The 13318-nt window shown below is 35.9% G+C and overlaps 2 protein-coding genes and 1 long non-coding RNA gene across 4 annotated transcripts; 2 read left to right on the top strand and 1 right to left on the bottom strand.

Moving 5' to 3' along the window:
- The first annotated feature begins 823 nt into the window (after window positions 1–823).
- On the top strand, window positions 824–1975 carry LOC140009560 (non-specific lipid-transfer protein 1-like). The gene is made up of 2 exons (XM_072055509.1): window positions 824–1248; window positions 1766–1975. Exons 1-2 carry the CDS (start codon window positions 902–904, stop codon window positions 1773–1775), a joined length of 357 nt encoding a protein of 118 aa, XP_071911610.1. The 5' UTR covers window positions 824–901; the 3' UTR covers window positions 1776–1975.
- Window positions 1976–3324: 1349 nt separating this feature from the next.
- LOC113694671 (uncharacterized) lies at window positions 3325–8222 on the bottom strand. 2 transcript variants are annotated; one of them, XR_011817282.1, is made up of 3 exons: window positions 8049–8213; window positions 7823–7954; window positions 3325–3457 (listed from the first exon to the last, which is right to left on the bottom strand). It is a non-coding gene; the product is annotated as an uncharacterized lncRNA (long non-coding RNA). The 2 variants fall into 2 exon arrangements; XR_003449447.2 differs by lacking the exon at window positions 3325–3457 and having other exon boundaries at window positions 7652–7954; window positions 8049–8222.
- Window positions 8223–11231: 3009 nt separating this feature from the next.
- LOC113695987 (non-specific lipid-transfer protein 1) lies at window positions 11232–12589 on the top strand. Its single transcript, XM_027215258.2, has 2 exons — window positions 11232–11771; window positions 12301–12589. Exons 1-2 carry the CDS (start codon window positions 11425–11427, stop codon window positions 12308–12310), a joined length of 357 nt encoding a protein of 118 aa, XP_027071059.1. The 5' UTR covers window positions 11232–11424; the 3' UTR covers window positions 12311–12589.
- Window positions 12590–13318: the final 729 nt, after the last annotated feature.

The following is a 13318-nucleotide window of genomic DNA, read 5'->3' as shown; positions in this document are numbered from 1 at the left end:
CACGACAAAAAGCTTTGGATTCAGGAAAGAGTTTTGTACTTTTTTTGAAAATATTTCTTTTACACATTTTTAATTACTTTTTACTTTTTTACCTCAGATACATCAAATCTGAAAAAAAAAAAAAAGTTCTATAGTAATTTTTCCTAAAAAACTCTCCGGAAATGCAATCCAAAACATCTCCTAATGCTTAAAATGAAGTTATTCAGAGATTTGTGTTTGACACTAAAAATTTGATAACCTAAAGCAATGCTGACATGCTATACAAAATATTCAATGAAAGAAGAGTCTTAACACTGAATCAAGAAAAGCCACCAAAAGTTAATCACAGCTCTGTCACATTTGCTTGCCAAAATTTCCCCATTTATCTTTGTAGGCTATACACATTCATCTTCCTTCGCCACATAATAAAGAAAGGGCGTGATTGATTCTGGCTCCCTTGCTCTAGGCTTTAGCTTATTTGGCAAACCAAAGGAAATGAATAACCAAAAGGACTAGATCCATCAACATTTAATCATCTTCCAACTACCGGAGTATAGAGATCATAAATTGGACTTGATTAAAACCAACGGACGTGTCCACCCTCCTTTAATTTCACACAGAAATCAAGAACGTTCTAAAGTCTAAACTTGATCAGTTAACCAGACAATGGATTTAAAGCATATGCATCAATCAAGCGTCGATCCCTTTATTACCCCCATCTGCCAACCAACTCTTCCGGCCCCCTCCCTTTTGGTCCATTTACCATTCTCGTTCGTGCATGCAATAGGGCCAAAACGATTGCTTTCTTGATCCCCCACCTATATAATGACTTGATCCCAGGACCAAATTTTTCCCACATCAACCTCAAATAGATCTGGTCTTAAGCATTTCGAAAATTCGCTAATTTTCAACACACATCAAAATGGCAAAGTTTGCTGGAGTTGCTTGTCTGGTGCTAATGTGCATGCTGGTTGCCGTGTCGCTTGCACCCCATGCCGAGGCCATTACATGCGGCACCGTAGCTGGCGACTTGGGTCAATGCCTTGGCTATTTGGAGAAGGGTGGCGTTTTGCCGCCTGGATGTTGCGCAGGGATTAGGAACCTCAACAGTCAAGCTAAGACCACCGCTGATCGCCAGACTGCTTGCTCATGCTTGAAGTCACTAGCTGGCAGAGTCGGGAATATCAACGAAGGTCTTGCTGCTGGACTTCCTGGAAAATGTGGGGTTAATGTTGGTTATCCTATCAGTACCAAAACCGACTGCAACAGGCATGTTTTTATTTATTTGATGGCCACTAATGAATACGAAATATAATTAATATGTTGAAAAAGATTTTCAATCATAATCGCTTTTCCACCTTTTTATCTTTTGAATCAACTTTCTAGTGGTCAGGGAAAGCCTTTTAAAGCTTTGCATGCATACATGAAGTTCAAGGGTTTAAATTCTTGATGCATTAAGAGGAAGTTCCATTCATAAAAACGTCCAGCGTAATCTTGACTCCCCAATCCCTAAACAAGTCTAGCTGAGCTTCCCTACCCCAAAGTATAAGAGCAAATTAGGTTGTTATCATTAGATCAAAAAGAAAATTTTTTTTAACTCGTACACGTCACATCATAAAAATGTGATACAATTATTATACCCAAAAAATTTCTTAAATAATCTTCTATCCGAACACAATCAGTATATAATTGTTGTTTTTTCAATTGGTCCTCGATCGTGTTCATATATATATATATATATATATCTCTTAACACGATTTGGTTTATTTTGGTCTGGTATTTGCAGTGTCCATTGAGGTGGGATTTTCTTGAACGTGGTTTCTGCGGAGAGCTTGAGGTTATGCTCGCTAGTGCTAGTAGGATTTCTAAATAAGATGGCCAAGCCCTTAGGCTGCGCCTAATATGTACCTGTAGTCATATATGGTGTCCTATGCAGTCACCAGAGATCTTATGTTAAAACTTATTTGATGGTTATACATCATTATGTCCTTTCGTACTCAGAAATTGCTTGCTGCTCTATATTCTTTTTTTTTTAATAACCATATAATAGCTAGCCTAAATGGTAGTAATTAATTATTTTCACCCATTGACTGGATTATCTATCCATGAAAATCCAAAGCAAACATCAGTTTTAACATTAGTATATCAATGAAGAAATAAACTACATTAGTATATCAATGAAGTTAATGATTTTGCTGTCTCAGAACCTGCCATCTTCGAGCTAAAGATGGACTGCAGAACCTGACTGCGTAACTTGACAAACCATCCTCCTCATATCAGGCAAGAACAAATATCAGAACGTGCATATGAATCTGATCAACCCCTAGTTTTACGAGCTCAAACTACAGAAAAGTTCAAAAAACAAAAAAAGAGGACAGATGCAAAAAAGAAGCCACCATAACTTCTTCGTTTCTAGCGTTGTATCGTTCGGGATGAAAAAACTGCTACCCAAGGGAGGAAAAGGAATAAAACCTAGAGAAACATATACTTACTTAGCCAAAATCCAAAGACAAAAAATTGAAAAAAAACAAAAGAAAAGGCAACTAAATCAACATCTTGCAGTGAAATGCGGCTGGTGCATTTGCCATGTAAAAATCCGTAAAAGCTTTTTTCTTTTTCTTTTTCTTTTTTAGCCTCATGAACATTGAAGAAAATATTTTCCACTGACTCCAGCATTTAATACTGTACGAGTTGATATATCCAAATTAGGCACGTTTAGTTCATCAGTTGCTTTTCACATTCTATATTATTGGGTGTGTGAAACACTAACTCGTGTCCATTTTTGGTCCTCACATGCAGTGTTAGCGTGGCAGTGTGATATGAAAATTTGGCCTATCTAGGTTCATATCTACGTTCACAGGAAGCATTAAAAAAAATGAATGGCCTATCTAGTTTTAGGATTTTTTTTTTAGATCAAAAGGAATTCAAATTTAATTAAGATATAAATATGAATGCAAAGATCAAGATCTACCATTACATGTTGTTTCTCTACATTCTCAATGGCAACAGGGAAGCTTATACAGCAGTATGGTATACAAGCTAGATACAGAAGATCTTGCAGGATGCCTTTTATATCGAAAGATACCTTGTTAAGACCATTTAAATGATGATGTAACAATTTGCAATTCGTTTTATTTAAAACCGAGGTTGCACATCTAGCTGTAGGAATTGATTCACTCAAATTTAATCTCACAAGATTTAGTAAGTTTGGCTGCGGAAGTCTAAACAAATATTGAGGCAAAAGATGAATAGATATAGCAAGAGCAGCGACCCAAAAAAAAAAAAAATCACTCTTTTTTAGCAAGAGCAAGAGCAACCCACTCTCTTTTATTTTTCAATATCACTTCACCTCATATTACACCCTTACACAAGTGAATCCGTTCGTTGCCCCTTGGGGTTGGCTCCAATGGTTTCAGGGTAACCTCTTTAGATCCTGAGGTTGTGTGTTTTCACCTCTCCTACGTCATTGAGATACTCCCTGTGTCGATAAAAAAAAAAAAAAACAAGTGAGTCGGTTGGTTACAAACTGACTCAAGCAACCGAAGTGACAAATTAAGAAAACATTTAACCGCGCGCCCAAGACAGGGATATTAACTTTGCTGCCTGTCTAACCAATAGCATTGCAACCCAACAGTACGTGAAGGAACTCATTAACTAATCCAAGTTTCCATGCATCGCACGGCTGCCTACAAAATCCACCGATCAAAATAACTTGCTCAGGAGTAATTAATAGAACTTGGTTCAATATCTTACGTTGTCTCCCCTAAATCAAGTTTTTCAAATTTCATCATGCCAAGCATTTTCTTCAATCTCTCGAACATCTTCAACTTGAGTGGTTTGGTAAATATGTCCGCTACTTGGTCCCTGGTCTTGCAATAATCGATGGTAATTTCCTTTTCTTGAACCGACTCCTGAATGAATGAAGTGATATTTAATATCAATATGTTTACTATGTTCATGAAATACTGGTTTTTTTGTCAACTCAATTGCAGATTTACTATCGCAAAATATTTTGATAAAACCATCCTGTTCATGTCAAAGAAAACCAAACACCCTTCTTAACCATAGTGCTTGTATAGCACCACTTGCTACTGCTATATACTCTGTCTAGAGCGTCAATAAAATCACAACTTGTTGGTTTTTGGATAACCAAGAATACTTGTTACTCAAATAGAATGCATAACCAGAAGTACTCTCTCTCTCTGAATTGTATCTTCAGCCCAGTCACTATCGGTAAATCCAACTAGTCTAGATTCATCAACAGATGAATAAAATATGCCATTAGACCACGTATCTTGGATGTATCTCAAAATTCTCTTAACAGCTTACAAAAAAATTTGATGTGATGAGTCCATGAATCTATTAATCAAACCAACCTCATAAGTAATATCTAGTCTTGTCGTAGTCAACTATCTAAGACTCCCCCTCAATCTTCTAAAGTTTGTAGGATCCAGAAATTCACTGGTGCCATATTTTGTTAACTTTAACTTTTCTTCAACAGGAATAATCATCAATTTTGCCACATCCATCATAAATTTCTTCAAAATATCACCAGCATATTTTCTTTGTGAAATAACGATTCCATCATTTGATTGACAAACTTCAATTCCATCCATATACAAGCATACAATGAGAATATCTCCTCCAGGATTGGATTTAATGTACAAGGTATGCCCATATGGACATCTCTAAAAATCACATTCAACAAAACATATATCAATGTGAGTGCACCAAACTCTAGGGGCTTGTTTCAAATCATAAAATGCCTTCTTCAATTTGTAAACTTTATTTTCTTGACCCCTTCTGATATAATTTGCAGGTTACTCAACAAACACTTCTTCTTCCAAAATACCACTCAGAAAAGCAGATATCAAATGGCAATAAGAGAAATAATCATAGACTGTATCAAGTCTGATAACTGGTGCAAAAACTTCAAAATAATCAAAATCTGTCTTCTATTTGTAACGTTTAACAACTAACTTCACTTTATAGAGATTCACTTTTTCACTTAGTTTGTACTTGGTTTTGTACACCCACTGAACTCCAATGGGTTTCTTTTCAAGCGGGAGACTAGTCAACTCTCACGTGTCACTCTTCTCAATTGCATGAATCCCGTCATCCATTCCACGTACCCAATGATCATTTTTTAATAGCTTCCTCAAAGGTAACTGGATCACAATCTGTTAATAGTGCAAAATTAACAATATTTTTGTCAGATAAATCATTATCTCTACCAATGGTAGGCGGGTGGCGGGTGGCGGGTGGCGCGCTCTCTCTGTAGGCAACTAGATAGCTCAGGTTGCATGGTAGAAGTTGAAGAATCAGTGTGTGACTGGACAATCTGCCCTTCTGACTGTCCACTCAAGCTTGCTTCTGAAACTCGAGGTGCAAGTGGATTCTTTAGTGATGATGTCTCGAGCTCTTTTCTTTGTGTTCATCAACTTTTGCCTGTAACGCCTCCTTCACTGTACTTATAGATGGTCGTTCCAAGGACTTTTCATATGCTATCAATTCACCTTCTAGGTCAGCAAGACTTAACATATCAAGATCCTTCGTGACTTCAAGAACCGCCTTCTTGGTACAAAACTTAGAAGTTAGAACTCAAGGACTGAAGAACTTTTTCAACAGCTCAAACTTCTTCTAACTTTAGCCGACACATTGGTTTCATCTAGGGTAACTCGGCCTGTCTTTTAAGTTCCTGCAATTTTATTTTTTTTCCATTGAAAGGACCTCAATTTGAATTCGCCAAAATTATCCAAGTCTCTTTCACCGTCTTTGCATTCATAAACTGTTTGAACAGGTGCAATTGGAGTTCATGTTGAGATAATGAAACACCCTACATCCAAATGTCGATTTTTCTCTAATTCTATAAGTGCTTCCTTGACAACTTTGTGTCTACTGTAGGTTCCACATGCCCTTTATCCACGACGGGTCAAATTCCAATAACTTTGAAAAAAAATTTCATTTGTTTACTCCATACCTCAAAATTATTGGCTAATTTCTTAGATTATAGGTAAAAAAAAAAAAAAACATCCGCCTTGACATGGTGTGTTTCTCAATTTATAGCGACCGTGCTGAGTCAGCACGGCGCATGGAAGAATCTTTTTTTTTTTTAAAAAAAAAAGTTTGAAAAAGTCAGAATGGGCGTGACTTTTTTATTGCGTGTCGGCAGCACGCAGTAAAAAAAAAAACCGTCAGACACCTGACAGTCACAAAAGCCGACAAGGCCATGTGAAGTCTGAGCCGGATGAGCAGGGGCAGGGGGTCATATTCTTGTGCACTATTTCGTGAAAATAAATAACAATAACAACACCAAAAGAATTTCATTTCAAGGCAACAGAAAACAGGCATCATATATTAGTTTCACTTCTCAATTTTCAACATTACTTCCAGATGCATATTAATTATTACTAAAATTATCAGCAAAAAAGGCTCCTTTTGCCTTCTCAATTACAAAATTTCAAGAAAATATTATAGTAAAGAAAAAGCCAGAACCACTGTGAACTATAGGTGTAAAACCAACCCACTTAACTAAATTTACTTATACCCGCCCATGAATAGATGGGTATGGTATCTTAAATTTTTGTATATAAGTATAAATGGGTTACCCAATAATACACATTTATTAAATGGGTATTATTGAGTAACCCATCAAACCCAATTAACCTATTTAAAATTCTCTTCCCCCACCCATTTTTTTTTTCAGATTTTTCATTTTGTCATGATGTTAACTACTTTTGTTTCATTATTATTATTATTTGTTGGTTTATCTTATTATTTTATTTTCTCATAGTTTGTTAACTTGCTCATTTTTTAGCATTACCAATTTATGATAAGTTTTAGCCTCTTTTTTTATCTTTATAAAATAAAATTTTAAATTTATATATGAAAAAAATGTTAGGCGTTCAAAATTTTTGGATTAAGTTTTAATATTAACTTTTATAGTACTTAGTTTAAATTTTTATATTCTTATTATTTAATTATTAAATAATATGTAACTTTGCGACATAGAGTATCAATGAAAAAAAAATTGGTAATTAGGCTTATTGAACATTATAAGTAAATATTTAAAACTAATGATGGGTATAAAGAGCGGTATAAATTGATAACTTAGTTTGCAAAAATAAATTTAAATGAGTTTACAAAAAGTTAAAATAAATGGGTTATAAATGGGTAATTGGGTTACCCAATTCATTTTTGATTTATCCATTTATACCCATCTAATTAAACGAGTATAAATGGGTTGACTCACTTATACCTATTACCCATTTTATCCAACCAAAACCCGTCCAAGTCACCCATTTTGACACCTCTACTGTGAACTAACTGTCAAGTAATTTTCTGCCAGTATTCTTTCCAAGAACCATTATTTTATTTATGTGTTAATTCTGTGAATCCTTGCTTGTTCTTTATATCAATTGATTGATTTCTGTTTCCTACTTGAGTTACTTGTAATGGGCATTTTCTAGCATCTTCTTCTTGGTATTAACTGATTTTTCGATGCCTTGTTGAAATACTTCTGCTTAAATTCACATGGCTAGAGGAAAAAAGAAAGAGAAAGAAGCAGCCAAAGGAGAAAGAAGAAGGAAAGAAGGAAGAAGAATGTGAAGAAAAATCCAATAATGTTTATTATTTTTTTACTTTTTGAAGAATTAACTGAACACCAAAAAGATAAAGAATTATGAATATTTATCCGCTTTTCATTAAATACACCAATATGTGCAGAATAACCCAGTAAACAGAGCCCATAAATTAAAAAGAATATATAGACACACAAATTCACAAGAACACGCACACTTAGGCACAACCCACATGGGAAAACTGGGGTTTAAGAGATTCTTACTTTTTTTTCTCAATTTTATGCAAAACAAGAAATGCTGCTCCAAAAGCTCCTCTGCCAATCTGCTCCATTACTTCATATTCTTCCAACCGGGATTCGCCATCTCCATTTTCTGTCTCCATTAGGCCTCTTCCTCTATTTAAAGAGGAAAAACAAAAAACCAAAAGGGTCAGTCCAAATCCAGCCAAAGATACAAACCTGAGCTGATTGAAGCAGTTTCTGCACTTACCCTGCTTTAACCGAGGAAAAAAAATTATGGGCTCACAGCTAAATCCTTAGAAGCAACGAACAAAGGAAGAATCTTGGGTTTTGCACAGCTGCAATCAAGCAAAAGATGCCTTCAAAGTTTGGTTCTTGATAGACAATTTCAGCAATGACTAGGCATAGAAATAAAGTCTGCAAAAAGGCAATATTCTACAATTATGTCAGCTTTGTGTCAGTCCGAGCCGTGCCGACTATGCACGGCTCGAACTGACGCAAAAGCTTGGCTTCAGGTTTGTGTCAGTCGGAGCCGTGCTGACTGTGCACGTCTCCGACTGACACATCGCTAAAAGTGCTGACATTTTTTGACTTGTGGGAATTTTAATTTTGGCACGCACGCATAGAATAAGAACAAATCCGTATCAAAGATGTATTTGGCAGATGTTTTTTTTTTTTACCTATAATCTAAGCAATTAGCCAAAAATTATGTTGGTCATCCAAATGTCGATTTTTCTCTAATTCTATAAGTGCTTGCTCTGACAACTTTGTATCTACTGCAGGTTCAACAAGCCCTTTATCCACGACGGGTCAAATTCCAATAACTTTGTGAAATTTTTTTTCATTCGTTTACTCCATACCTCAAAATCATGTTGGCTGTCAAAGACAAAATCGGGACATTCTTGCAAATAATACACACTACCGATTTTTAATTTTTTAGAATCTCACACAAAGTTCTGAGGACAAATGTAGGAGATTAGGGTGCAATTATCTAAAATTAAAATTTAGAGTCTGATGCAAGAATGAGATACAAATCTGGTAGAATTAGTCCTTTCAAAAACGAATACTTATTCACTCGAAATCCAATCGGCGTTCTCTGGGTAGGATGTGAATGGCCATCCTTTCAAAAAAGAAAGTGATTTATCCAAATAAAAAAAGAAAATCGATTAACGATCATCAGGAAATTTCCTACCAAAAAAGAAAGCTATTTATATCCAAATATATATATATATATATATATATATATACAAAATCTGAGTGTTCTTCTAACTCATCTTCTATTGCAAATTTTAACCTACTTATGGACCTAGTTATGACGTCTATGTAGATTTAAAAAAAAAAAAAAAAAGATTAGACGTCCTAATCACTCGACGATTTACGTATAACCGACCGCCGACATCTTCTTTAATAAATAAGATGATTGACGTACTGGGAATGAAATAGAGGATGGGAGAAACATGCATGTCCTTTGCCCAAGCCCACATGAAAAGGGAATGGAACTCTTTTAATGATATATATGGTGCATATGAATTCCTAGTTTAGGAACCAATTAATTGTATTTCCTAACAATGAAAACATTAGGCACCTGAATAAAGAAAACTGATTTGAGTACAGTGTATACCGTACAGTCATAAATCACCAATGAGAAATTGGTGACCCTTGCTCTCTTGTACAGGCGACGGAAAGTTGGATGGTGTGACATTGATATTTGAATTAAAAGTAGAATGTGATTGATGCTAAACCAAGAAGTTGTTAATTTGAGCAGATCAAAACTCAGAGATTTCTAAGTAACCAGATAATTAATGATAGGAAAGCTTGTACTTTCACCTGCGGACATGCCTCAACGTGTTGTAACTCTATCCCGTGTTTTACCCATGAAAAAGATTTGCGCTAGTCTAGTTTCCTTTTCTGTTTTCATTCTTGAAAAGATTAATCTTTTTTAATTGGATTTGGTATGCATTTCGTGATACATTTGAGCAGATTCTAGCTTCGAAGCACGTAAAGCTTTATACGATCTAGCTAGTTCAAGAACCCACACGGAGCATGTTTACGAAAATGAATGTTTTAAAAACTCATGAAACCAAAGACCAAGTCATAAAAGAAGGGGAAGAACAATATTTAGGAGTGCTGCAGATCATGTCGAGGTTGATTTGGCACCTTGTTGAGTTTATCTTCTTCTTTTTTTTTTTTTGTTGATTTTATCTTCTTAAACAATTGAAAGAGACAATATATGAACGAGGGGCAAATTGAGTCGAGCACGAATATTGCCTTAGTTGAACTTGGTCATGATTTGGCCTTGCTCGAGCTCGAACAATTTACTCGTGCCTGAGTTCAATCGAGCACTAAATTTGATGCTCTGGATCACTTCAAAAATATTTAAGGGAGTTTGAATTTCTAGTTCACCTGAGTCAGTCAAGTTAGTGCTCAATTTCAGCTATTTATAGGTAAAATATGTAAATTATCCAAAACGGCACACATTTTAGAAATTTTGCGTGTGTGTATGTGTCTATATATATATATATATATTCAATTTGCTAATAAGTGCTCGTGTAGAGTATTACCATGTTCGACCTCCTCATTGGCCTTAACAAATATGCTCGAGCTCGAGCATACTTGTTAATACAATGTACCATAATAAGTTTTTTTGCATGCGGCACAACCAAGACTGTCATGTACCCAAAAAAAAAAAAAAAAGAGATTTTGTATGTGTGTCTCTTTTTCTTTTCTTTTTTTTTTTTTTAAAATATGAGATTTTAAATTTAAACTTCTGACCTACAATTTATTTCATTTTACCGTCCAACTCAACCCTCCCCAACGAACTCATGGAAGTTAACTTATGATATGGTACATTGCATTATACGGTCCTAAATTCTTTTCGGGTCACTTCTAGCATTAAAAGTTGCCAGGAAAACCGTTCGAATCTGCCTAATGTGTTTATGAGTACAAGCCATACACCATCCATTGGTCTTCGTCGTGGAAAACGACTTTGTACCTAACTACCTGTCTGCAACATAAACGTCCTGTACGTTGTCAATATTTCAGTGGAGAAGAATGCATAGCAGCAAAGGAGTAGATAGCAGTGTTCAACACAAAAAGTAACCAAGTTTATCATGTGGTGTAAATGATTTAGCATAGCTACCAGACAGTGTAGACCAGATTTATTTGAATAGTTTCTACTGATCTCATTTCTCACTCTTCTGTTTTCTGGTCTTCTTTCTCTTTCCGTTGTTTTTATTCTTTTGGGATTGTAAAAAAAAAAAAAACAAAGGGGGCCAGAAGAAATTAATTTTTTAGCATCCTACAACTCCCAACCACCATGCACGACGTACTGATAGTGATTGAACGTAATTAGAATCAGATTGTGTCTTGTTCTAACTTCAAACAGCTGTTACTCAAGCCTGATCAGTCAAGTGAAGTTTAGATATGGGCATACATCAATCAAGCATCTAAGTTTAATTAACACCAACCACCGTCAAATTAACTCTCCTTTACTTGAGCCCTATATAAGAAGTTGATCTCTAGATCAACTTCACTCAAATCACCGATACTTCCATAGAGTTAATTCAAGCCCAATCTTAGACCTTTTTTCCTTTATTGTGCCCTTTTGAGTTTCATCGTCAACTGCTATGGCAAAGCACGGTGGACTTGCTTGTTTTGCTCTAGTCATCTTGTGCATGGCAGTCTTGGTTGTGCCCCATGCGGAGGCCATAACATGCGGCCAAGTATCGGGCGCGGTGGGGCCGTGCATTAACTACGTAAGGAATGGTGGAGTAGTGCCACCTAGTTGTTGCGGTGGGATTAGGTCCCTCGTCGGGGCTGCCAAGACACCTGCTGATCGGAGAACTGCTTGCGGTTGCTTGAAGGCAGCTGCTGCAAGAATTCCGGGCCTCAACCCTGGCCTCGCTGCTGGACTCCCGGGCAAATGTGGCGTCAGGGTTCCTTTTCCAATCAGCACCAGCGTCGACTGCTCCAGGTACGTATTAGGAGTATCTTTCTTAATTTCTTAATAATCAAGCAATCTAATGATCAAAGGAGCGACACGCATGTTAAGTTAATCTGTTTAAGATCCGGGTATTGATGGGAACATGGATTTTGCAAGTTATGGAAGAATTAAGCACACATTGGTGGACTGGTGGTTATTCGGAGCCAACAATAAACTCTAGGACTTAGTCCCACAACTTGAAGAAGATCGGTAGCTAAGTGATTGAGTTCTGTAGTTCCTCCTCGTACAAAATTGGCTCTTGAGATTATGAAGGTTTTCAATAAATATAGATCTAATATTTCTACAAACGAGTGAAAGGAAGATCCATCTATTGCTACTAAAGAACTTATTCAAATGTAGTTTACACTTCCTTCACGTCCTTCTACAATCATAGAAAAAGAACTCAAAAATACTCACATGTTTACCATTGAGTAAGGGATCTTATTCATTGCCCTAACTATTGAGTAAGGCCAGACAAATGTCTTTAAATTTTTCTGTATATCTTTTCCATGTGTTGCAGGGTGAATTGAGGCGAGCTAGCAACCTTCTTCTACTTTTGACTGTACAAGAGCTAGAAGATGTACTAGTCGGAATATCTCTAAATAAGATGGATGTTAGGCCAAGCCCTTAGGCTTACCCAATGCCCATGCCGCATTGAGAGTTGTCTCTCTTTATTAGTAGTATCTTGTGTTTATGGTGTCATGTGTGGACAGTGGACACCACCAGACAGATGCATGTTACCATATTTACCCGTTTGATGGTATGTGTCCTCTCTTGTTATTAATGTATTGTACTGAGTGGTTGGCGTAGTTGATTGATCCTCGAACCTCGTTTGCTTTCATAACTAAGCTAGAGTTTTTTTTTTTTTTTTGCCCAATTAAATGACAGCAATGAACTGTAGAATCTGAAACTAGGATGAAATCATATATTCTGACACAATTTTACTTGTTTAAATCATCAACATATTTTTCAATCATCTTTTTATCTCACGTATATATGTCACATAAGAAAAAGAGATATAATATTTTTTTTTTCAAAACTAATCCCAAATTATCACTATCCAAACACACTTAACTTTGTGGAGGATCACAAAATAGGTATGTAAAATCCATAGAAAGAATAGATCAGGTTGATCCTCGTTACTAGACCGGAAATTCAACAAGGGCATTTCTCATGTAAGGATTCTGATGCATAACCAAACAAGAATAATTACCACGGAAACATATCATTAGCTATCAGCTTCTCAATTGTTCAATTTCGAAATGGAGATTTTGCTAAACAATCAATATGTGCACTAATTTCAAACAACTAATTCAATTCTAATTCTTTCAGCATTATATGGTTATATCCAAACATTAAAACTAGAATTAGGGTCTCCAATTCAAAATACACCAATTAATTCACTGGTTTGTGCTGGAGTGCATATTTTTGCTGAAAAAATGGGAGGTCTATATTCAACCATATATGCAAAAAGGCTAGGAATCTTGAGCTATCATGTTTTTATCACAACTTCAAGAGAAATGAGAAAGGCAAACATG

Source organism: Coffea arabica, chromosome 6e, assembly GCF_036785885.1.
Source record: "Coffea arabica cultivar ET-39 chromosome 6e, Coffea Arabica ET-39 HiFi, whole genome shotgun sequence".
Classification (NCBI taxonomy): domain Eukaryota; kingdom Viridiplantae; phylum Streptophyta; class Magnoliopsida; order Gentianales; family Rubiaceae; genus Coffea; species Coffea arabica.
Note: the sequence above shows the minus strand (reverse complement) of the source record. Positions and strands in the feature narration are given on the sequence as shown.

What these genes read in the sequence shown, in the direction of transcription:
- LOC140009560 (XM_072055509.1), top strand. Translation starts at nt 902, where the DNA reads ATGGCAAAGTTTGCTGGAGTTGCTTGTCTGGTGCTAATGTGCATGCTG.
- LOC113695987 (XM_027215258.2), top strand. Translation starts at nt 11,425, where the DNA reads ATGGCAAAGCACGGTGGACTTGCTTGTTTTGCTCTAGTCATCTTGTGC.